A 25,769-nucleotide genomic window follows, 5' to 3' on the forward strand; every position below is an offset into this window, starting at 1 on the left:
AAAGGCTCACATCTTATCACTTCACAGGTACGTAAGAGAAAAATGCTTTTGACTTTGTTCAGTCCCTGTATATAAGAGATATGCATACACTGTAAGAATGTCAGATGTGCTGGTCCCCCCCAGCATTAATGCCAATAACAATTTAAATACCAGTATTTTTTATAGCACTTTAAGCACTACTCATCCCAATGAAGGATGTCAGATCACTTTACATCATACAGATTATACATTGACAATAAATCATGTGTGTACATCAATATAAAGTTAGGGTTACATGTGTATGAGCCCCATGTCCTTCATAACTCATTGTGCTATATTAGGATTACAATTTATAAACTGCAAGTAACAATAGGATCTCTGTCTTAAAAGCAGTAACCCACTTATCCATTTACATAAAATAAAAATGTGTCATCTACGTGTTACAAAATGTGCTTTGCAGGAGACATATTAACCCTCTGCGCTACTTGGATTCAAAACTAGGACTAGGCACAACACAGATCGCCCCAGCAAATATGTTATCCTCCAGTGCTATTTTGACATTATTATTCCATGAGATTTCGCTGCCACACAAAGATCTCAGCAGCAGGTGCAGTAACCTCATAAGATATTTTAAAATACAGACATTGTAACCAATTAAGCAGAACAGATGTACTGCCACTGTCTCCTTTTTGCCAATTTCTCTGTCGTAGGGTTTAAAAACAAATGTATAAGTTGAGGCCCAGATTTTGCGTTGGGTTGCTTCAATATTTTGGCACAACCTCAATGCAAATTCAAATTTATTAAATATTGTAATGTGCTCAAATGTTCTCATGTTAGACAAGCTAAACATATGTGCGGCCTTAAGTTCTGGTCTGAACTCACATCCTGTGAAGTCATGGGTTACGATGCCACTTCCTGTGATGCCACATTCAATGTCACGTGCCGCGATGACGCTTCCTGCGATTTCACATGGGTGATGTCACACCCATTCAGCCCAACTTGGCGAGTCCCCCACAACTTGTTTATTTTAGGACTTGTACCCTGGCCCTAGTCAAACCTCTTACTAACTGACTAAATAAACAGGACACTGGTAGTGAAGACATTTACCACAGGCTTTCCCTTTAGGAGTCTTCAAACATGAACGTAATCACTCAGGTGGACAATGCCCATGTGAAGTCAGGGGTTCTGATGCCACATGCAATGTCACTTGCCGTGATGTCGCTTCCTGCGATTTAACATGGGTGATGTCACACCCATTCAGCCTAACTTGGTAAGTCCCTCCCCCCAACTTCTTTATTTTAGGACTTGAATCCTGGCCCTAGTCAAACCTCTTACTAACTGACTAAATACACAGGACACTGGTAGTGAAGACATTTACCACAGGCTTTACCTTCAGGAGTCTTCAACCATGAACGTAATCACTCAGGTGGACAATGCCCATAGGGCTAGAAGGGCTTCATCCTCCCCCCCCCACACCCCCCCCCCTCCCGGTTGTGTCTCAGCCTGGGCTGCCACAGCTCGAGCTGCTGTGGGATCGGCTGGGTAGTGTCTGGAGTCTTATCTCCGGCACACCAGAGTTTTTCACAGGTCTTTAAAGACTATTTGCATATTTACATACCTTTGTAAACTGGTTACCGTGGTTTAGGTTTTTTTTCGGGTTCAAGTACCCCCTGGGCCCCTACACTGTCTATTCCTTACATTTGTATTTTACATTTACTGCGGTAGTGCGAGAATGCATTTCATGAAAAGGAATATAAAGTAGGGCTGCCAAAAGAAAAATGCCAGCCATGTGTTGTTTAAAGAGCCTGCAAAGACCTTGTCTTGACACTAACTAGGGTTATGAATAAAAAGTATGTATTGATTTGTAATGTGACTCTTCTGTCTTTGTTTCCTTTAATTATCAGTCATGGATCATACAGGCAGCCGTACAACACAATTAAAAGTGCTTTCTGTTTAGATTTGCTGTTTGAGGTATGCACAGATAAGCTCTAAAAAATACGACTTTAAGGGACTGCTTATTTTTGTACCATCTGGGACATCAAAAGAATGAGCTGGCAACCCTAATCATAAGACTGGAAGTTTGTTACAGGATCAGCACATTATTTAGTTCCTCCACCCTCGATTAATGTCATAATAGCAATAGTTTAACTTATATCTGAAACCCTACGCTGCCGTCAATAACAAGCTGAGTTACTTCAAGTGTCTGAGAATGCACCCTGCACTCAGACAACTCACTCCTCATTCTCGACCTTCACTTTCACGCTCACCCTGCACTCACAGCGATCACCATGCACTCACACCATTCTCCCACTCACCCAGCACTCCCAGTGATCATTCTGCACTCACAATGCACTTGTGCCGTTCACCCTGTACCACACCCTACAAGCACACTACTCACCCTGCATTCATGTGACACTTCACTCACCTGTCCCCCTCACTGCTCAATCTGCAGTCTCACTCAAACGAGCCAATCACTAACCATGCATTCATTCATCCCACTCTGCACTTGCATGCGCACCCAAATTCATACTGTCACCTCACTCACCCTACAGTCACTCCTCTTACCCTACTCTCAAATTGTTGCATTGCTCACCGTGCACTCACATGGGCACTCCTGCCACCCACACAGCCTAGAGGGTTAATGTGCCTGCTACAAAGAACGTGCACCATGCAGACACAGAACTGAGTGCAAGTAAACTAGGAGTAGCACCATAAAAAAATTAAACGTTTGTCAGAAAGATGCTATAGAGAGATGAGGTGCATTGTTGGGGAGTGGTAGTGAGGAAATTCATGGAGGAGGTGGTAGAGGGGGAGGGAGCGCCAAAAAAAGACTGTTGCACTGTGTGCGACCAGTGCTAGGGCCAGCCCTGGCTGTGAGTGCTAGCCACCCCTGAAGTTTGGGTCTAGTTGCGCCCCTGTAATCACTTAATTCAGGGCCAAGGACAGTGACAAACTTTTCATCATACTCTTCTGAATGCAACGTCTATCCTTGGGCGCTCTTTGCGGTGGTGCCTTCCCAACCATATGTGATGTTGTACGGTGGAATACCTGGGTGCTGTTCGGTACTACTCACCGGCTTACAGCTGTCATACTCACCATGGTATTAACTTCAGCAGGACCCTCCGATCACCTACCAGCACAGGAAGCGCAAAGACTGGTGTCCCGTGACCCACACGTCAGCGTGACTAAACGAACGCATGCGCCTGCAACACTTCTAATCCCGCCCTCTTCCCAAATCCGTCCTCTCAATGGTCGATGTTCAACCGATCTCAGATTCGGATTGGTACAGAGTAGAGGTGAAGAGGCGGATCCAAGAGAAAATAAAACAAGAATTGAAAAAAATGCTGTGTTTCTGAAAGAAGGACCAGGAGTTAGAGTCACATTAGCTTACAAGTCATTTTGGCCGTGTCCGAAGGGCTGAACCTGGCAGGTTAGTGTGTGGACTGCTTTGTGTGCTTGATTCTTCGTTATAGCCACACATGTTGCCTACATCAAGCACAGATGCATGCAGTCTCCCATACCTTGTGAAACACCTATGCACAGCGTCTTTACAAGTTTAATAGTGCGCCGATTTGTAAATAAATGTTTGTCGCTTTTTTTTAGCTATCTGGTTCTTAAAATGGGGGCCACTTTTAATTTGATACTCACGTCTATTTGCTGTCACAGTCCGACTCTAGCGAGAGTATGAGTCTGGGTATTAGCAGGAGGAAGACAATAACTTATAAAAGGAGTAAGACCAGCGCTTTGAGTTCAGCAGTGCACGGGAGTTAAGCAGGCCCGGCTCCAGGAATTTTCATCTGGATGGGCAAAGGGTGCATTCGGGTTTTTTGTCGCTTCTGGGTCGCTTACAAGCCCCAGATTACACTTCCAAACATACATCATGATACAAACGGTAGATGATTCTGAGTGTATACAGAGCATGTAGACGGTAGGGTAGTAGTAGATTGAGCAAAGGTTACTTTTAGAAGTGAGTAGTGGTAAATACAGGGTGGATTTAGGGGTTAAGGATTGGTAGTGGAAATTGAGCTAAAGTTAATTTTAGGGTTTAGGGGTGGGTAGTGGTAAAGGGATGTATGGGTGAATTTATGGTTTAAGGATGGGTAGGGGTAAATTGAGCCAAGGGTAATTTTATGGTTTATGGGTGGGTAGTGGTAAAGGGATATATGGGTGATTTAGGGTTATGGGGTGGATAGTGGTACAGAGATCTAAGCATTTTGCGTGCAGTAGTCTTAGTTTTTTCTACTGAACTAATTAGACAAACCCTGAATACCAATGATTTGTGAGTTTAAAGTATACGACTGGAAGCAATGTGAATGTTAACATGGAGGAAATGTGTAATCCTACACACAGGTGAATGCTTTTGGTACGTCCAGAAAGCTCCCTAAATGGAATGTTACGTGGAAGTGTAAACTGCATTTCTACCATCTCCGACAACTGAGTAATAGGAGTAAGTAAGAGGAGCAAGAGTAGGTTAACACAATAGGAATCCACAAGAACTGGCAGCAAAGCAGAGACTCAAAAAGTAAAGATGTGCAGAAGAAAAACCTTGAAACCAAACACTGAGGGTCCAAGAGAAGTGTGTGAATCCAGAGTAACCTTTGTCTACCTCCAAAGATCTACTGTTCCATAAGATTCAGGATGCTATGTAATCATAATTTCAAGATGAGGCACCTCAACAAGATACCCCCATTCATCCAAGACCGACTGGAAGCTGGTTGCAGGAAGCCTAACAGACCGCATCAGACTCATTATAGCTCTCTCTGGTTTAATCTCTCCTTTAGTCTATTAGTGCCACTAGAAAAAACATTTTGGAGTGATGCTCACTGTAGAGTAGAGCCAACGGCACCAGGCTTGCAACTGACTCATAGAACTGCCTACATCAACTTTAGGGTGTTTGCCTCTTTCACAAGAGTTGGTTGCCACTTACTGCAGAAGATTAAACCCTATGCCCCTAAGCAGGAGCTACACTCCTTCTTCCAGATTTAAATGATCACCACAATATACAATTGCATACAAATGTTGATCAGTAACACTAAATTAAATAATCTATGCATTTCCGCCAATCAGAATCCAAAAAAGCTGGTTAAAACTTGTCCGTTTTACTTATGATGGTATGTCAAACCTTTCATTGATAAACTTCAATTTTCCTTTTGTAATTTAAATTTGAAAGCTGTGTCCCAGAGGACCTTAATTCTGCATATTTTTACGCTGGTTATATCTTGGAATAGAATGCTCAGGTGTAACCAGACCTCTGCAGCCTTTAGGTGCAGGCGTGCCCCCAACTCTCTAGAGGGCCCATCATCCCTTCAGAGGGCCCCCTTCACCCCAAGGCCAATGAGTATCTGTGAGATATGGGTGGTTCACTTATGATGGTATGTCAAACCTTTCATTGATAAACTTCAATTTTCCTTTTGTAATTTAAATTTTAAAGCTGTGTCCCAGAGCACCTTAATTCTGCATATTTTTACGCTGGTTGTATCTTAGAATAGAATGCTCAGGTGTAACCAGACCTCTGCAGCCTTTAGGTGCAGGCGTGCCCCCAACTCTCTAGAGGCCCCATCATCCCTTCAGAGGGCCCCCTTCACCCCAAGGCCAATGACTATCTGTGAGATATGGGCGGTTCATGGGCCCCTCATCACAGTCTGCAGGCGGGTCCCATCATTTAATGTTATGCCACTGGGAATGATATGGGTCTAGGGGATCCCATCACGAAAGGCCCCCGACCCACTGCAGTCTTGAGAAAAGTGCACTATGTTCTCATGTCACAAGACCTCCAATAGTTGAAGAAGAAGTTACAGTGTCCAGCTATAATATTAAACTTAAAAATAAAAAATAAAACGTAAAAAGCCTCACTTCCAAGAGTGTTTATCTCTGGCACCAGTCAGTGGCGTAGCTAGTGTGTCATGGGCGCTAGTGCAAGACAGAAAATGGGTCCCCTATTTGAACTGTGAAATACCACAATGATCAGGGATCAGTGTCCGCCTCTGGCCTCTGTGCCCTGGTGACCCTGGATCTGCTGCACCCTGGCATCTCTTCTCTTTTGCTTACCAGGGTACCTGTCCTACCTGCATCCTAACATCCCTAGCCTCCACCCCAAGTATCCAATCTCCCTAAAATAGATCACTGCTTTAGTCTATATCCTGCAGGTCAATATTCAAACATTTGGGGGTGTTACAACCCGCACATAGTGTTGCCATATAGCCAATTTTATATAGGCCTAACGGAAATTTTATTGTCCCTACAAGTACAAAAATGTGTATAATCACCTGAGGTCAGTTTTGTTTTGCCTTTCATATATATATTTTTTTTAATTTAAATTGTCTTTTTATTGAATTTCACAAAAAACTAGAAAACAGCATGGCTCGTTGCGTACATTTTGATGATCTAGGACGGAATTGAGTGAGAGTATCAAGCAGTGATTTATAACCTTATACATTATAGCTGGGCATATGCCCCCAGAACATTAAATGTCCTTCCGTTGTTTACAGCATCTGTCTTCCCCAGATGGATTCCAGGGCGCCATGCAAACCACAGGGAGGAAGAAAAAAAAAAGATAAAGATAGGAGAGAGAGAGAGGGAGGCGATACAGAGAAGAGGGGAGTGAAGAGACTACTCTCTGGCCCTTATGGAGCAGATTCTTGCCAGCCACGTCAGCGAGCTCAACGCTCCCATAAGTGTTAAGCATGATCAATGGTCAGTGCCTATGTCTCTCCCAGTGTGATTTCCCCTTGGTCAGGGGGTGAGAGTCTAGGTAACTTTGCAGTGGTGCCCATATGTTCTTCGGTCGCGACTGTGCGGGCATTAGTTCCCAGTAATCGGACAGCTGATTGTGGCATAGCGCCGCGTCCTTAATCCACTCAGTCATTCTCGGACTGCGCCTATGGCCCCAACAGATTGCCAGCCTCCGCTTTGCTAGCAACAGCATGGCCACAAGTTTCCTGTGCTCCACAGGTATTCCACGTACATACCGCAACAGGGCTACCAGAGGGAGCATCCAATTTCACCATCCGTCAGTAAGGCCAGTACATTAAAAATGCGTTCCCAATGCCTCGCCACCGCCGGGTATTCCCAGGCCAGATGCAGGAAAGAGACCTCCGGGGCTCGGCAACCCATGCATCTCACATCCTCACTCAACCCATGTTAGACTTGACATCTTTTGGCGTGTTTCCCCCAAGTTTTTACTTTCTGCCCTCCCGGTTTTGACTCTGTTTTTGCTGGTATAACGTTTCTGCGTGCTTTTCGCACTGCTGATAGGTAGTAAAGTGCTGGTGCTCCTGTGGTAAATTGTGTTCTGATTGGATGTGTGACTTACTTGTCAGTCCCCAGTAAAGGGCACTGCGGGTGCCGGGGCTTGTGAGTCAACCGCTACTCGTGGGCCTGCAGCACGGATTGTGCCACCCATGTATGTAGCCCGAAAAAGGTATAAGTGAATGAAGTTTGGTATGCCCGAACTTAGCATCTAAAGACGCAGCCTTTAGCGAGGGTGCCCTTTTTTTTCTGAGTTCATAGAGGCCACTTTTAGAAAGTGGGTATTATTTTGCTCGGTCATCCCGTATGCCTCTGCTGGAATGTGGATTGCCTGTCTGGGTTTTGGAGGACAGAAGGCTGGGGGGCCGGAGGGGCTCCAGATGGTCTGGATAGGTCAGGAAAGGGCTGATTAGACCTGGGCTGCGATGGGGGAAGGGGGAGGAATTTCCTTGCACCTCAAAGGGCCTAGTCTGCCTCTGACAAAGCCGTCTCCACCTCCTGCCAGGAATTCACGCCAGAGAAGGCCCAGCTGGTTCTAGCCGGACACCGACACCCTCTGCCTGGCAGATCACATGATTTTTGTGTACAAATGCTGGGTCCCAGATCCCTGAATTTTAGAACTCACCTGGATCAAGAAGACTGCACAGGAAAAGCGCCTGAGAAACTGCTATGAGGAACGACCGCTTTGCTGCGTGCTTTGCTGGGCTGACCTGCAGTGGCTGCTTCTGTCGTGGGCAGTGAAAGGCCTGGACTGGACTTTCTGCAACCGAATTGGTGAGACTCTCCAAGGGCGTGAGGTAGAGCTTGCCCCCTGTTCAGGAAGTCTCAGGAACAGCAAAAACTTCAGGTTCTTCGACCCGCAGCACTGGGGATTGTGTGTTTTGTGCTGCAACCCGAAGAACGCCACTCAACGACGTCTAAGACGACGCTGCCAAACCCGTGCCCTGAAGGCACCACAGAGGACACCGCCGCAACGCGACCCTGGTCTCACGAGGACGCCTGCTGATGCCATCACCGGGCCGCTGCTCGCACCACGACCTGTGGGCTCCGCACTGCGCACCGCCTTGCTTCACGCTGAAGCTTTGACACCGCAGAGGGCACCGCCACCACACCGCGACCCTTGCCTCACTGAGGACGGCTGCTGACGCCATCACCGAGCCACTGATCGCACCGCGACCTGGGGGCACCACACGCCGCACCGCTGCACTTCACACCGCTGCACTTCGCACTGCAGCACCTGACGCCTGGTGGCGCCAGCGCTCCTGATCCCATCAGAGAGGAGCTTGACTTCAAGGGCCCCATCGCCCAACATCTCTGAAAGGTACTGTTTGCGGGTCTTCCCGACACCGTAGTTGGCCGCGACCCCGCGGTCAGCCAGAACTGTTTTCAGATTTGTGTGCTCATGACGCCGTGGAAGCCCGGACTGAGCTATCCACCCAAGGAAGTCTTCTTTTTAATCAACGTAGTTTTTGAACTGTGAACTTTTAAGTATAGTATTGTGGAGTTTTTATCGTTTTTGGTCTTATTTTAATTGTATAAAAATATTGGATATTTTTCTAAACTGGTGTGGCGTCCTTTTGTAGTGCGTATGCTATATTACCGTTGGTTATGTGCAAATGCTTTACACACTGCCTCGAAGATAAGCCTGGCTGCTCGTGCCAAGCTACCAAGGGGGTGAGCGGGGGTTATTTTAGACGTTGAACTCCCTTATCCTGACGAGAGTGGTGGTTTCTGCCTCGCTTTGGTGCAAGTCTCAGCTAGCCAGAAATCCCATTTCTAACAACCCAGTTCTGTGCAGACAGACAGGGGTCCTGTACAGCCTGTGGATGAATTTGAAATGAATAAGCTGCAGTCTTTCGATTTTTTTTTTTTTTATTTTTTTTTTACTCTTTCGATATACTTTATTCGATAAAAAAACTTCATCATAAAAGTATGCAATTTATACAGTACAAAAAGGATAAAAACAAGAACCCGCCAATCCTTAAATACATACAACATCACATACTACACAAATTCTAATTTGATAAAATATACAATAAAAACAGATACCAGGAACCATGGGAACATCCTACCGGGAAACCCTCTAGCAATTAGGTGGAGTGGGGGAGGGACTTAGCCCTCCTCATGCGTGTCTGCCATGCACTACCCAAGTATTTAGCTACTCCACACACCATAGCAGTAGAGGTCGTGTCGGTGCAAAGAACCCCCAGGGCCATTTTGTGACATCTGAGACCCAGCCCCTTTTTAATGCTTGTTGAGGTAATGTGGTGGGTCGCCACTGGGATGGTGCCAGTGCGCAGGGCCCTCAATCCTTGCATAATCCTTCCTAGCCGCTCTAACTAGTGAGGGATTCTTTTTAAGCAGGGCAACTGTTAGCTCCTTCCTTTTTACCTTACACTGGTCCGAGTACCAAGGGTTACTGGCTTTGGGCAGTTTATTTTTCACTCTACCACTTTTACCCTGGATTTAAAAGTATTGTCCTACTTCCTCTATTACGTTTTTATAAGCCAAGGCGAAGGACGGCCCCTGGGTACTACCTTTTCCCAGTTCAAGATCCGCCAGCTCTACAGTCAGATCTGCTACGTGCGCCCTGATCCTCGCAAGGTTACCCTCCTGGGATTGAACCTTATCCCATTTCAGCCTACGATTACCATTATAAGGGACGACCTCGTTGGTTGACCTCAAGGGGACATTATTCACACATCCTTTTAGTTTACCCCACCGTAGCTTCATACATAAGGGGTTGTGGTCGCTATCCTGCGAAGGTACCACCTCCATATCTATTAGATCACACCACAATGTGACATCCAATAAGATATAATCAATTCTAGACGGGCCATTAAGCCTATTAAAGGTCATCGCTCCAGCACGGTCAGAGGGTGTCCTGCCATTTAGCGCTCTTAAGTTGAATTCCACGGTAAGGGCATTGATCTGTATTGTCTTTGCTGCCCATTTTCTGATTGGGGCTAATGACATCCTCCTCCTCTATGCCCAAGGGATCTCCCCACTGAGGGGTTCGAATGTACAGTTAAAGTCCCCACCCATGATAATTTTAGAGGTTGGGGGGCAGTTGGCTAGTGCCTGTTCTAAGGTCACTAATGTACATGAGGTTGAATCCCCCGGGGTCCCTCTATAATAGATATTAAATAAATCTATCCTACTGCCCTTGTTTTGCCCTGCGAATGAAAGGTGTTGGATATCCCTACTCGCTGATTCGTGGGTGGTAACATCCCAATTCAGTTAAATTTTTACCCAGACATGTAGGCCTCCTGCTGGTCTGCCCTTCCCACAACTTAGTGCGGGCAAGAAAAAAGTTGCATAACCGGATTTGTGTACTGGGAGCAAACTCCAGGTTTCTTGGAACATGCACACATCGAATTTCTCGATAAACGCATTCCATTCTGGAAAAGCCATCATTTTTTGCAACCCAGCCACATTCCAAGATACCAAGTGGATAACCTTATAACCTGTAGCGGACAAGTCAGGGATAACCCCCTTATTCCCACCCTGCGCGCATGGGATAGGCTCGATGGTAACTTCTAATGGGCCTATTGATTTTGGGGATAAACTACTGTCACCATTGCACCCCAAAAACAATAATTGTGTGGTGGTTGTGGTCCCACTATTATCAGAACTATTGGCTGCTTTAGGAGCCACTTTCCCATTATCGGGGCTGGTGGCCTCCATAAGGACCTCATGATCACTGCCCACTGGGCTAGCGGCGCATAATCGGCCCCACATGCCCAGCGTAGACTGTAATCTTCAGTCGCAATCATCCATACCAGTGAACACATCAAACCTGTTCACTGTCTCCAGGGGTGTAGAGGGTCTCAAATGATCCATTCTCCTGTTGGCATTTCTGTTAAATCTAGGAGGTACGATGTTCCACCCAAAGGGATCAACAGCGGGTGCTGTGTATTGTCCATGTGCCGGTTGCCTAGTGTTGTATGATATTAAGAGGTTTGTATGAGTGGGAGCCTGTCCACTTGTATGGGTTAGGGGGAACACCAAGGGATCTAGGATAAAAATATGTCAAGGCACGGGGGATGATGCAGTTATTACCATTTCCCGTAGGCCAATTTAGTATATAGTCAACCGCGCGAGGATCTCTGAAATTAACTACAAGTAAGTCTCCCTCGATATCTTTGCATCTGCCACCCAGCCAAGGGAGTCGCCTAACGTGCACTATCTCACCATTGATGTTCTTTATGATTGGTCTATACATACTGAGCCAGTGCATGATTTTATTTTTCAACTGGGCGAACCCTTCCCTCTTGTTGTCTGCCAATGTGGGCACCCCCGTCAGAACAACCACAAAGGGCACAGCTTCTGGGGGTAGTTCTACTTGTGGCCCTTTATTCGTTAAAACCCTGGTGTGTCTATTGCTTCCCCACTCTTCCCGCGTGTTCCCTGTGGGTGGCTTTGCCCTTCCCCTCGAGGCTTCACTAGCAGGTTTACCAGCCGGACTAGAAGGCTGTAATGTAGCTTTGGTAGATTGGGAAGTGACTTTAGGGGCATTATTGATAGGTAGTGTGGCCATGGGAGTGAGTGGCACAGCCACACTCACCTGAGCCCTGACCGAATCAGCCTTGCTGCTTATAACGGACTCTATGTCCGCAAGTCTTTTCTCCACCCTCTTCAAACTCTCAATAATGGGCAGAATGAAAGACCTAATTAGATGTCCCATATTATCTTGTGAAGCAGTCGAGGGTGCCGCCTTCAGCAGCGATTCAGCAAGGATAGGGGATAACTCAGTGATGTTAGCATCTGTTTCAAGGTGTGCAGATGATGGGGGGGAGTGCCAAATTTGGCAAAATTGCTGGTACGGCCGCTGTCGTCGGAACAGTTCTAGCAACAGGCTTTGTGTGCTTACCAAAGTCGAAATGACTGATCTTGGGTTTAACCAGACCCACCCCCTCCTTTCGTCTTCTTTTACTTGGTGGTGGACCATGAATCTTAACCGTCACTGATTTCTTTGGCTTCTTCCTAGCCGGTTTGCCACGGATAGGGGTCTGGGTGGTCCGGTCGACAGCTGTACTGATAGGACTGGGAAGAGGAGTGTCACTTATGTCCTGGTCAATGGGAACACAAGGTATGAGAGTACAATCTCGCAGCAAAAGTGGGACACTCTCCTGAGAAAGAAATTCTTCTTTACCACTGGGTCTACCTCCATCATGGGAAAGGGCGTGGAGCGTGATATCTATGGGAGCCCTGTATTTCAAACTTTCAACTGAGCGTCGACGCTCTGCCCTGCGCTCTGCCAGTATGTTTTCCCTGTCTTCGTCCGGGAGGACCCTTGTAAAGTATTTATCAAGAGAGCCATTTATCAACCCCCCCCGGCTTTTCAAGGATGACTTTGTCGGGACTCTGGGCCATGACAAACAATAATATCAAGGAATACAGATGAAAACAAAATGAAAATGAATGGGCCCTGCCCGGCCTCACTCGGCCTCTGAGGGCCTAAGAGGGCCCGCCCTTTGCCCGGGCTTAGCCCGGCGTCCCGCGAGGCGGGGCTTACATCGTTTTTAAGCGCCTCCTGGCGCTGCAGAATGATGCGTGTAGCCGCAGGGGCAGCTGGGAGATGAAGTCCTCCGCCCTCACTCCACTCGGCAACCTCGCCAGCAAGGTGGTGGTTCCAGCGAGTCGGCGGGAGGTGGGCTAAGGGCTCCGGCGGCAAAGCAGCACTTGGGGAAAGCAGCGCTATCCCGTAAACCAGGCGGCAAACAGCAGTCCGTGGCAAGGCAAGAACCCCACTCAGCAGGGGCTTACAACGTTTTTAAGCGCCTCCTGGCGCTGCAGAATGATGCGTGTAGCCGCAGGGGCAGCTGGGAGATGAAGTCCTCCGCCCTCACTCCACTCGGCAACCTCGCCAGCAAGGTGGTGGTTCCAGCGAGTCGGCGGGAGGTGGGCTAAGGGCTCCGGCGGCAAAGCAGCACTTGGGGAGAGCAGCGCTATTCCATAAACCAGGCGGCAAACAGCAGTCCGTGGCAAGGCAAGAACCCCACTCAGCAGGGGCTTACAACGTTTTTAAGCACCTCCTGGCGCTGCAGAATGATGCGTGTAGCCGCAGGGGCAGCTGGGAGATGAAGTCCTCCGCCCTCACTCCACTCGGCCACCTCGCCAGCAAGGTGGTGGTTCCAGCGAGTCGGCGGGAGGTGGGCTAAGGGCTCCGGCGGCAAAGCAGCACTTGGGGAGAGCAGCGCTATCCCGTAAACCAGACGGCAAACAGCAGTCCGTGGCAAGGCAAGAACCCCTTAAGCTGCAGTCTGTAATTGGGTGACATTTCCTTAATTTGCCCGCAGCAATAAGCCCACGTGCACTCCTCCAGGGGACCGCCCAGGATCTTCTCCCATTCGCACTGCGCAGGAAGCGGGGGGGGGGCACATACTGGTGATGCGCGCTGCATTCCCGAATACAGGCAGGTAATAGGTTTCAGCAGCTAGGGATTCGCTAGAAACTCCTCCAGCACCTGAAATGTTGGTGGCACCACTGGGAAGGATTCAGAAAGTGTGCGCAGCGCTGCTGTTAGCTGATATGTCAGTCTATTCAACATCCCGGTGTGTTCTTCGCCGAGCACCTCATCTACGGTAACTAACGCCGGGAACGCCTGCTCCATCGTGTGTAGCTGGACTTTCTGCAGTCTTTGACCCACCCCTGTCTTTGCAGTGAAGGGCGATTCTGGATGTCTGAGTGGTATCGGGGGCAAATACCGTCTCCAATTGCGCTCTATGCTTAAGCTCCCTCCATGCCCATACTGTGCAGCCTACCGTATCAACCTTTGCACGGGGTCTCCTTTGGGGCCCAAATAGCACCATGTGCAGTGGTATCGGGTCCACCCTGTCACTCTCCGGGGCGGTGTGTGCCAAAAAAGGGTCAGGTACACCCAGTGGTTGCCAAATTGAGCCTTGGCACAATTATAATACAGTTCAATTTGACCACCCCCACCCCAGCTCAAACGGCAGTGTTGGTATCTCCCACGCAATGCGGGGCTGTCAGCCTGCCCATACCAGAGATATCAGATTCAAGCATAATCGCCGTTTCAATGCAGCTGCGAGGGGAAGCAGCCGGTTGACGAAGACATATAAGAATTTGGGTAGAACCACCATCTTGGCGATTGCCAGCCTGCCCGCCAGAGATAGAGGGAGTGTCTTCCACCTGTTCAGTCTGCTCTCCAGCCATTTCATGAGCTTGCCATAATTGTAGCTCCTAAGTTCGTCTATGTTCCGGCTAAGCCAGATCCCCAAGTATCACCAGGGAATTCGCCCATTTAAGTGGGAACTCCGACTGGAATGGGTTAGTGGCCGGGGTAAGCAGAAAAATTTTGGACTTCCCCCAATTTATGGTGACGCCCATTAAGCCTCCGAAGCGGATGATTTCCCCGATGAATGGGTCCAGGTTTTCGGCTGGGTGTTGGACATAAAATGTCACCACGTCCGCATACATAGAAACTAAAATTACCCTAGGGAAGAAATCTAGTCCACGCCATGCATGGTGTTGACGAAGCCTGGTCGCGAGCGGCTCAGCCGCTACTGTGAACAAGAGGGGGGAAAGTGGGCATCCCTGCCTCATACCCCGGGCCACCGGGATGGGGGGAATACCAGACCATTGATTCTCAGTCTCGCCATTGGGGCAGAGTACGTTTTTTTTTGTTTTTTTTAAGAAAAAGGGGGCTGATGCCGATTTGGGAGAGGAGTGTGAATAGATTCGGCCACTCCAAGGTATTGAAGGCCTTGGTTGCATCTAAGAAGGCCGCTGCAACAGGGAGAAACCAATCCCCTTCCTGCATGGTCGCGAAGATGGTACGAAGGTTGTGAGATTTGCTCCGCCCGGGGACAAAGCCACACTGATCAGGCCTTAACACAGCGGGCAGCAGGGGAAGCAGACACAACACCAGTAGTTTTGAGAGTATCTTATTATCCAGATTAATCATCAACAGTGGCTTATAGGAATCGCATAACTGCGGGTCCTTATCAGGTTTGAGAATGGCGACAATTAGCACCTTCCGAAGAGAGGGGGGCAGTGTGCCCTGTTCCAATGATTCCTCATACATGTTGAGAAGGTGGGGAACAAGAAGCAGCGCATATTCCTTATAGAACGAGGCTGTCAGTCTGTCCAGCCGGGGAGCCTTGTCCCCAGGCATAGCCCGAATCACCCCAATCACTTCCTCCTCGGAGAAGGGCCTATCAAGATAGCTGCTTAACCAGGCGAGTTCGAATGATTCTAGGAGGGGAAGCAGATCCGGGTGCACCCCCGTCTACCGTGCCGAATACAGAGAGAAATAAAATGCAAGCATTTCAGCCTGCACCGCTTCCTGGCTAGCGATCACTTCTCCATCGCCACATCACAATTCGCTCACGTACTCACTAACCCAGTGCTTTTTTTAGGAGGCCCGCCAACGTCTTCCAGGCTCAGTCCCCCTCTGTATTGGTGTGCGCGTGCCTCCTTGCCCAGGTAATGCGTCTCTCTATGCGCAGCCTCCTCGATTTACGCAATCTTCCCTTTAATGCGTCCCAAGGTTGCTGGATTATTTGATTCAAAGTATTCTGACTCTAATTTCCCCATCCAAACGTCGGTCTCCCCTGAGTGAACGCAGCACACCTGCCTGCTTGGCGATGCACTTACCCCGGACTACTGCTTAGAAAGCCTCCCACAATACCGAGTGTAAATCCACAGTCCCACTATTTAACTCAAAGTACTCTCTTATATTAGCACAAATTGTCTCTCGGAATACCTGATCCCGGAGTGCACCAGAGGGGAGCCTCCAACTGAAGGGCCTATGAGCCGCGTACAGCAACCTGAATTTCAGCAGCACTGGGGCTTATCAGAGAGAGACTGGGCCAAGTGAGCAGCCATGGGTACCCATGTGTCCACGTCACGCGACGCAAGCCAATAATCAATCCTGAACGAAGTGGGGCCCGCTGTGGATACACAAGTGTCCTCCTGTCTGAGTGGGTGTCAACGTCGCCAGACGTCCACCAGCTCGTGGTCTTCCATAATGGCCCGTACCTGCTTCGCCGGCCTCGGGTGGGGCCAACAAGAGTCGACAGACCGATCCATGTATGCATGCAAAATCACATTGAAATTCCCCCCACCTTGTTAACCTCCAAACCTCACTAAAGAATTGCGGGTCGTCTACATTATGCCCGTAGACGGATACAAGCTTGACTGGTTGCCTTCACAGCTCCCCCACAACAATTATGTACCTCCCCTGTGCGCGTTCCCCAGGGATGTCCCCTCCTGAGAATTATAGCCGTACCTCTGGCGTAATTAGAGTAACCTGACACAAATTTCTCTTCCATCCATCACTCCCTTAGTTGCGAGCAATTATTGCTAGTTAAATGTAATTCCTGCAAAAAGCAGATGTCTGCCCCATGACTGTGGAGGTATGCTGCTACCAGTCGCTCCATACTGCAATCATTAAAACCACATGCATTCCATGTCACTGCTTTGATCGCATTCACCCCTTTAGTGGTCTCACCCATCCCTTGGACCCTACGGGTCCTGATGCAGTAGATACCCCAACACCTCCATTTGTTGTTGTAGAAGGGCCCCAGAGAGAAAAGGAGGGGAAGGAAAAAAAAGAAAGAACAGAACGCAGTACCCCTGGTTTGACCCACACCCAACATTCCCACCCACTTCTGCCCCCCAACATGGCTGACCGATAAAACCCTTAAACCAAATAGGCCCTCTACGGCCAACAATTAGATCGTCCATTGGACTCATCCCTGAGGGTGGCACTAGGTGCTCGAGAGTACCCAGCAGTTGTATGCTGGGTGGCCGGACAGGATACGTTTGGAAGGGGAATCCTCTCCGTCATTCGGGCAAGCAGGGTGAGCCTCCAGGCTATAGTTGCAGAGTAGACTGTCAACCTGGGAAAGATAAGATGTGTCATGGGGAATCGTCCTGCCCGGCCACTTATGCCATTTACTTTTCAGCCCACTGTAAACGACCCGTCTTAGTCATTCTCATCTGGAGGGTTCCCCCTCCCCCGACAAGTCCCCCCCCCCGCTAGCTCTTTGTTCGCCCGTGCGGGCGATGTAGATAGTTTGAGGGAGCGAACGAACTTGGTGGCAATCTTGGGGTCGGTGGAAAATATAGTTTTGCCCTGGTGAAAAAAACGGAGCTCTGCCGGATAGAGGAGTGAGGACTTAATGTCCTGCTGCTGCAACATTCTCTTCACCGGCACAAACTCTCTCCTTGTGACCTGCACTGTTAAGGTAAAGTCTGGAAAGAAGGAGACCGCGTTGCCTTGATACCTCGTGTCCTGCAAGTCCTCTGCTCTGCGCAACACGGCATTGCGGTCCCTATAATTCAGCAGGCGCGATTATTGGCCTGCCCGGTGGTGGTCTCTGGCCCAGGGATCTCTGGGCACATTCTACTATACAGACTTGTGAGGGAGAGTCTCCAAACAGCACCCTGAGCATTTCCTCGACATAATCCCAGACTCTGGTCATAGCTGTGGTCTCTGGGATCCCCATAATGCGCTGATTATTATGGCGCGATCTTGCTTCGAATTCCTCATTCTTACTGCGTATCCCTTCCAGCACTTTCTGCATGCGGAGCTGTAGTGACTTGTCCCTGCATCCTTCTCTGCCTCTGACTTGTGCCTGTAGAAAGTTCACATGCTGTGATGCATTAGAATGTTCCCTGACTCTCTGAAGTCAGTTGACATCTGAGGCTGAGCGGGTAGGAACCTGCTCCAGGTGGGGTTCATTGAATTTAATTAACTTCTTCTTCTTCTAATGTACTTACCTAGAATAAATCTTATAAGCTACCACTCGGACTGAATACCTTGATTCATTAATCATCACTACAATTTTGGCAACCATCTGGGCGTACTTCAGCCTACAACTATAAAGATTTTCAAAACCAGGAATCCTCAAGGTAATGAATTTCGTTTTAATTCAATTATCATTCATAAGTATACTGGCATCTCAACATAAGAACCCCACCAGTGACCATTCAAACGGTCGCCTCCTTCTTCTAAAATGTGCCAGTTCCTGCCAGTCCCAGCTTCTTTAATGTGCAGCCTTCCAAAGCTACTAATCGTTCCTGCCTACTTGCTGTTTGACATCCTTTCTCTCTACTACATGACTACAGCACTGCTTACTTCCTTTTGTGCTGCCCTCAAACGAGCGTTTTCCCCTAGCTGCCTGTTCCTTCATATGAATATTCACAAGGTCTTCGTCGTGGCGTTGCTCTGCTGAGCTTCGTCCCTAATGTGCAGAGTTCCTTCTTCTTTCCTGCATGATTTGAACCATGAGTCGTATGGGAGAAGACTGCTGTTTATGACATTTTATCGTGATGAATTTAAGGTCGGGGGAGAAATGATTGTCGTGTGGAAGAACAACCTGAAGTGTTTTACATTCTTCGGCTTTGGCACCGCCAGTTAATTTGCACTTTCATTGTGCCGAGGTACTGTTTCCACCGCATTTTATACCCTACAATTTTTGTTCATTTTTTTACTGCGCATTAAAAAAAATTATTATTCAACTGTCATTAGCCTTCATTGTTCGTTGGTGCCAACGCGACCTTACCTTTTAAAAAATTGCTGCACGCGCAAGTTTCCAGGGATCCTTTGTGACGATCTTGCTTGTCTCCATAAACTTCATGACGTACTCATTACCATGGGCGTAGGAAGTGTGGGGGACGCGGGGGATATATCCCCCCCAGATTTTGGAGTGGGGGGGACACGGGGGACAATGGTGGGGGGGACGAGGGGACAAAGGAATTTCCCCTCTCCCTTCTGTTATCGCAGGGCCATTAGCACGCGAAAGCGCTACCTAATGGCCCTGCACTTGACCTGCCTGGAGTCAGAGGCCACCCGCCCTCTGCCTTTTGTTATGCTGCAGGAAGGCTCAGCCGTTCTGGGAAGGGCAGAGAACGGAGAAAAAAACAACGCTGTCTCTTTTCCTTCATGGCAAGGACCGTGTCCACTACTCCTGATCTGCCTCCGGAGGCTGCCCTCCTCTCTTTATTCCTCCATCTCTTTCTGTCTCTGTCTCTTTATTCCTCCATCTCTTTCTGTCTCTGTCTCGCTCCTGCTTACGTGCTGATTTCAAGAGGCAGCTCTTAAGGTACTCTCTCTTGCCTCTCCTTTTCTTTATTTGTTCCCCTGTGAAATTGATCCAAAAAAGGCTGAACACTTTGGCTGTAAATGTCCTCATTTTCTGACCGTTTTCTATTGAAAAGAAAAACCTCGGAATGGAGAGAAAACCTAGTTAAATACCTAAATAAAGCAATACAGAGTGGACAGCAGACAGGCCAGACTGTTATTTACACCCCCACACATTAGCGCCACTTTACAGAGTTTGCCAGTGAAAACGCTACTTTCTTTTTATCTTCTTTCTTTGAACAACATTGTTTTCCCAGGGTGGGTAAGTGCGCCATTCCTAAAGGGACTGCAATACCTGGTTGATGGGTAGAGTGGAAACGTTTAATACAATCGTTTTCAACTTTTTAATTATTTTAGCTTATAAAATGTGGCTCTGTGTTTGGGGATGTGGTCTTTTTTAAACCAAACTGCATACATTTGAAAGGATATAAGCAATGGACATTGAAAGGGGTCCCTTCCTGGTCCTGTAGCCATGTCTTGAACTTTTCAGGCAAAATCACTTACTGATTTCTGAATAATGAGTTTAAAACCGTTAAGGTAACCATGTTTTTTTATGATTACAGTTCACATGCTTTGCTTATTCTTGCATTCCCTATGAGTGTTTGCTTTTTCCAGGGTGTTATTCATTTTTTTTCAGGCAGCATTTTACTGTTGTCTAGTGCATAATTTGAATTTAGTCGCAGCACAATTGAGTTGTGCTGAAGGCAGTGCGAGTTTCACTCAGTGGGGCAGTATGGTGTTCAGTGTGGGAGAGAATGTGGCACTCTGGCCAGAGCTGCTGAATTTGGAACTGGAGAACCATGTTCAGACCTTCATGACCAGTTCACCATACCACACTCCTGACAGAGCTTATTCCGATGCTACACCTTAGAAGGCCCGATAGACCGTAGAAGCCCAGGTGTCTTAGCACCCGCAGGTGGACCTGTCCACCACAATCCATACTGCAGTTCACTTCCAGTCTTACGGGCAGGCATATGAAGAAGCACATCCTAGATCGACAGTGAATCTGTCACTGAGGTCACAAGACCCTTGAGGCCAGTCCACCTCACCCATTGGTACCTCCATTGGCCTTTTTCCAGCACTAGCAGTGCAACTTGCCAGGGGTTGGCAATGTAGGATTTGCATGCACACCAAACTTAGGGGGTGATTATAATGGCAGTGGGACCACCACGTCACCCCGTCGGTGGCGGTCCCATCGCCATTGGTGACTGCATCACAGCCCGCCATATTACAATGGCGGGTGGTTACCTGGCGGTCGGAAAGACCAACCACCACGCACCCGACGGGCTTCTTGAGCCCGCCGGTGTGGTGGAGGGGCTCGTGGTTCCTAAAATGCTGGTGGTGCCTACCATGCACCGCAGCAGGGATTACGATGTCCCTTACCCGCCAGCTTATCAATGGCGATTCACCTGCCATGGAAATGCTGGCAAAAGGGACATTGGGGGCCCGTAGCAGGCCCCTTTACCCCTGGCCCTCAGACATGGGTCCTGGGGGGCATCTATGATGCCCCACAACATATCACTGCACCATGTGGCAGGCACCGATATATTTAACATGTTCCTTTTTTTTTACTTTGCGGCGGATGATGCAGCCAGCAGCACCTGCTGCAATGTAAAAGATAGGCACTGCGAACACCGTAGTGGCAGTCGCATTGTAATGCCTATCGTGGGGCCTCCACCTTGAAGGCCAGCGGTCCCATTCCCCGATTCGATGGCGGTGGTACTGAAGTCCGCCTGCCATCGTAGTCAGCCCCTAAGTTTGCATTTTATGAATATGATTCAGCGGGAAATAAAATGATGTTTGCAATTTAATTGACTTTGGTTGGCCTCTTATCTATGAGATTTCCCTGTTGAATGTGCCTTTACATTATACATTTTTGGTTGTATGAATTGATTGCATACTACACTCTCCTACAGGTATTAATTTGAGTGTCATTAGGAGTGTCTGGGACCAATTGTTTTCTTAGGAATTGTTTTCTTTACTAACCTTTGCAAAGGGCCCTAAACTTCACAGCAACACAAGTCACATTTCTTTTAGTAATTTGGGATCCGTTTGAGCTACAAAATTGTTTTGGAGGAAATCGTTAGATTATGCAGCAGATGATGTATTATGTGGCAAATATGATACAGCCATAGTTAAGTGGAAAACATTTTTCCACTTAATTTTGCCCCAACATTGTAGTTGATCAATTTGTAAGTTCCCAAAACCCAAAAGTCGAGTTTGGGCACAATTTGCATTTTAAAAGCAGCCATATAACACAGGGCTACTTTTAAACTGACCTCAGGGTTCAGCAGAGCACAGATGCAAGCGCAGAAAGGGCTGCTGGCCTCTAAACTGCCATGCCTTATTATATTATAGGGACTTAAAAGTAGTTCTAATCCCCCTGCCCTATTATGTACTAGGGCCTTATAGGAGAGGTCATGCCAATCACAGGGGTACCCTAACCCATAGTGCACCCTAGTGTATGTAGGTGTTTTCACTGTATTTTTAAGTGCCTCTTTCAGAATAGCACTGGCTGTTTAGGCAGAGGCCAGGGTCAGTCAGTCAGGTACCACCAGTACCAGTCAGCAAAAAGTTGGGGAGTGCCCAGGGCGGCTTTGCAACACTAGAGAAACACAAACTCAGAATGTAAAACATAACACCATGGTTGGGGGGTTCTCTTCAATAATCAGAATTGATTTCTATCCTAATGAACCCATTTTCCAACATTAGGATAGGGAAAGACTGGGGAAAAATCATAACGTTCTAATCTATACATTGAAGTTTTTATGCAGCTCTTTGATGACGGTTAATAGCTCACTGTTCAATGTTAGGATTTTAACTTATAAACTTCAAATACCAAAAGAATATCTCAGACAAAAGCAGTAACTCACTGACCTATTGAATTAAAACTTTCACTAGACAAGCCTTCGATCTCTCTCAAAAAAAGAACATTAATCACCAAAGTTATCTTCACATTTTTATTGTTGCCTGAAAATTGCTGGAGACCAGGAATGCAGCAGCAGGTACTTTTCAAACCCTAATGCACTTGCAAACACGACGCCCCCACCCTAAGTCAGCGGCCTTTGTTTGCTTTGTGCATTAAGATGCAAGATTCATATATATGTTTTTTTTAAACATTTGGTCTCATTACTATATGAATGTAAATAACAATAAAGCATACATGCAAACTGTGACTACATGCCTGCTTTTCTCAATATTTCACTTCGAAAGTATGCGATTGTATTTGTTTAACTGGCGGTGATTTGTATAGGGTCACTGGAAAGTGCACAAGGTTGTCCCTGTCCCCCCCAGAATTTTAGTGTCTCCTACGCCCCTGCTCATTACTGCCGAGTATTGCTTCTGACATCCTGCCTGCACAGACGTGCCTTAAGCCACTCGGTTCAACTAAAGTGGTTTTTTTTCTCCAACCATTCTGCCAACCACGTTTCTATTTGGCAATTGGAACTTCGTCTTCATGCAGCATGCGGCACTGTATATTTTGATTTTCGATGCCTTCTCCTTCGAGTCTCACAATGTATTTTTTAAGTTCATGAGGCACACTGTCAACCTTCTTCAAGAGCAAGGTACTAAACTTCAAGGTCAGCATTTCATGGATGATTTATTTCGTGTTTCACTCGGTATTGTCTTCTACCACATTGACTTACTACATGAGCTAAATTAATTCAACAGCGCCATCTACTGGTTTTTAATTAAATATTCAATTTTGATATTATTCTTGCATTCACCATACTAGATCTTCGTCCTTCACTGCATATTTATCATCGTTGGACCGTTTCCATTCTAGTGCCCATCCCGGACAACGGTAACTACATTAATTATTTTATTGTTTTAATAATACTTCAGTTCAGTTCATACGTCTTTATTTCGATATTATTTCATCATAAAAGACATGCGATAAAACATTCCACTCATGACTAAAAACTCCAGATGTCAAAATTACACAAAATATTAAAAGATCAAGAAAATAAGATAAAATACATACAAGAGTTAATTAGCACAAATCATCACCAATAAGCGGAATTAAACATATTATAAACAATAAAATAAGATTTAAAGGTATTTAAAAATGTCGGTTAAAGACGTGTTAAAAATATATGCTTGTTATAAGGGGCTATTTAGCCACTATTACAAAGTTGACTGGCTCTAATAATCCATGTCCAACCCAGAAATTTTGCAACGGCTATGGCCACTGGAATCGATGTATTAGTCCTTAAGAGCCATAATGCCTCCTGGCTCACCCGAGTTTTCATGTTTTTACAGATGGGTTTGAGCCATTTTCCTCGGGGGGCTGAATAGGATGGGCAAACAAAAAATACATGGCCTATGGACTCTTTTTTTATCCCTGCACCAAGGGCAGTACTCATTCGTCTGGCCACGCCATGTAGATGTAAAGGATCTCACTGGAAGTGACCCCACCCTAAACTGATGGTATAGTTTTCTGTCACAGCTCTTTACAATTACATCCCAATACTCTTCTAAAGAGGGAGTGATCTTGTGTTCCAGGAATCTACCAGAAAGAGAAGTGGGATCTGTCTGGACAATATGTTGATAACGTATAGTCGGCCAGTACTGTTCTTTAAAATCCTTTTTTGAAGGAAAGATACTATTACCGGGATCCGACCATAACTGGTCATGGCCCATGTTTACCAGTATCGATCTCACATTTCTAAACCAAGGGATGTTAGCGGATCCCAAAATGGATCTGACATCTAATATCTCCTTTGCAAAAGTAGCAAGTTCAGGTGTTGACCAGATCCTTCTCCACAGAGCAACTGATCTATACCGTGCCACTTCGTCAATAGGGTAACAACCCAGGTCTAGTAACAAGGGCTTCAAGGGACTAGATTGGGGCAGGCCTATTAGATTACGTAGAAATTTATTTCAGACTTTAACCAAGGAGGACAAGTCTGAAGAGCCCCATAAATCTGCACCATACAGGATTGCTGAACTTATTTTAGCATTATAAATTCTTAATGCAGGGCCAATCCTTTTGGTTGTAGAGGTTCTTTGTTCCTTGATTAAGGTACCAGATAGTTGGGCAAATTTCAGTGACAGGACATCAACCTGTGGTTTCCATCTTAACTTATTTTCAAGTACAATCCCTAAATATGTCATAACTTCCACCTGTTCTAGTTCGACACCATTCATCCTAACGTGACCCTTCTGTGGCTTATTTCTAGTAAACGGTACAAAAGGGGGTGGTGATGGACGGAGCATCAGAACCAATCAAACCCTCCGAGTGGGAAGGGTTTGCTCAGACGTGAGTCCCTTGCTCTCCATGCCACTGGAATCAAGCTATCCTGGCTGACGAGGGCTGAAAGCCCGAAACCGGTCCTAGGATGCTTGTTTCCAGTCCAGGGAGGACCTGGCTTGGCAGTTCGGGCTGGACTGTTCCCATGGGGCACAGGGTCAAGACTGATTTGCATATAGCTGGGTTCAAACTGGAATGGCATGGTGAGCAAAAAAACGATGGATTTAGGCCCAGATCTCTGTACTGGGGTGAATGTATGACATTGTTCTGCATTCTGTCCATCAATTGTTGTTTTTGCATTTGTCACCCCGAGTGGGAAGGGTTTGCTCAGACGTGAGTCCCTTGCTCTCCATGCCACTGGAATCAAGCTATCCTGGCTGACGAGGGCTGAAAGCCCGAAACCGGTCCTAGGATGCTTGTTTCCAGTCCAGGGAGGACCTGGCTTGGCAGTTCGGGCTGGACTGTTCCCATGGGGCACAGGGTCAAGACTGATTTGCATATAGCTGGGTTCAAACTGGAATGGCATGGTGAGCAAAAAAACGATGGATTTAGGCCCAGATCTCTGTACTGGGGTGAATGTATGACATTGTTCTGCATTCTGTCCATCAATTGTTGTTTTTGCATTTGTCACCCCGAGTGGGAAGGGTATGCTCAGACGTGAGTCCCTTGCTCTCCATGCCACTGGAATCAAGCTATCCTGGCTGACGAGGGCTGAAAGCCCGAAACCGGTCCTAGGATGCTTGTTTCCAGTCCAGGGAGGACCTGGCTTGGCAGTTCGGGCTGGACTGTTCCCATGGGGCACAGGGTCAAGACTGATTTGCATATAGCTGGGTTCAAACTGGAATGGCATGGTGAGCAAAAAAACGATGGATTTAGGCCCAGATCTCTGTACTGGGGTGAATGTATGACATTGTTCTGCATTCTGTCCATCAATTGTTGTTTTTGCATTTGTCACCCCGAGTGGGAAGGGTATGCTCAGACGTGAGTCCCTTGCTCTCCATGCCACTGGAATCAAGCTATCCTGGCTGACGAGGGCTGAAAGCCCGAAACCGGTCCTAGGATGCTTGTTTCCAGTCCAGGGAGGACCTGGCTTGGCAGTTCGGGCTGGACTGTTCCCATGGGGCACAGGGTCAAGACTGATTTGCATATAGCTGGGTTCAAACTGGAATGGCA

General features: G+C 47.3%; 1 protein-coding gene and 1 long non-coding RNA gene across 2 annotated transcripts in view; one reads left to right on the plus strand and one right to left on the minus strand.

Moving 5' to 3' along the window:
* VPS26A (VPS26 retromer complex component A) overlaps window positions 1-3,211 on the minus strand; it is a 363,728-nt gene extending 360,517 nt beyond the window's left edge. The window contains exon 1 of the mRNA XM_085603584.1: window positions 3,076-3,211. Within this exon, the coding sequence (XP_085459710.1) occupies window positions 3,076-3,078 (3 nt within the window). The 5' untranslated portion in view covers window positions 3,079-3,211. The remainder of the gene's footprint in view (window positions 1-3,075) is intronic.
* A 10-nt stretch (window positions 3,212-3,221) lies between these two features.
* The window catches only part of LOC146867135 (uncharacterized), a 141,547-nt gene continuing 118,999 nt past the window's right edge, over window positions 3,222-25,769 (plus strand). The window contains exon 1 of the long non-coding RNA XR_014961082.1: window positions 3,222-3,409. This is a non-coding gene — a long non-coding RNA (uncharacterized LOC146867135). The remainder of the gene's footprint in view (window positions 3,410-25,769) is intronic.

This window comes from Triturus cristatus, chromosome 1_2, assembly GCF_964204655.1.
Source record: "Triturus cristatus chromosome 1_2, aTriCri1.1, whole genome shotgun sequence".
Taxonomy (NCBI): Eukaryota; Metazoa; Chordata; class Amphibia; order Caudata; family Salamandridae; genus Triturus; species Triturus cristatus.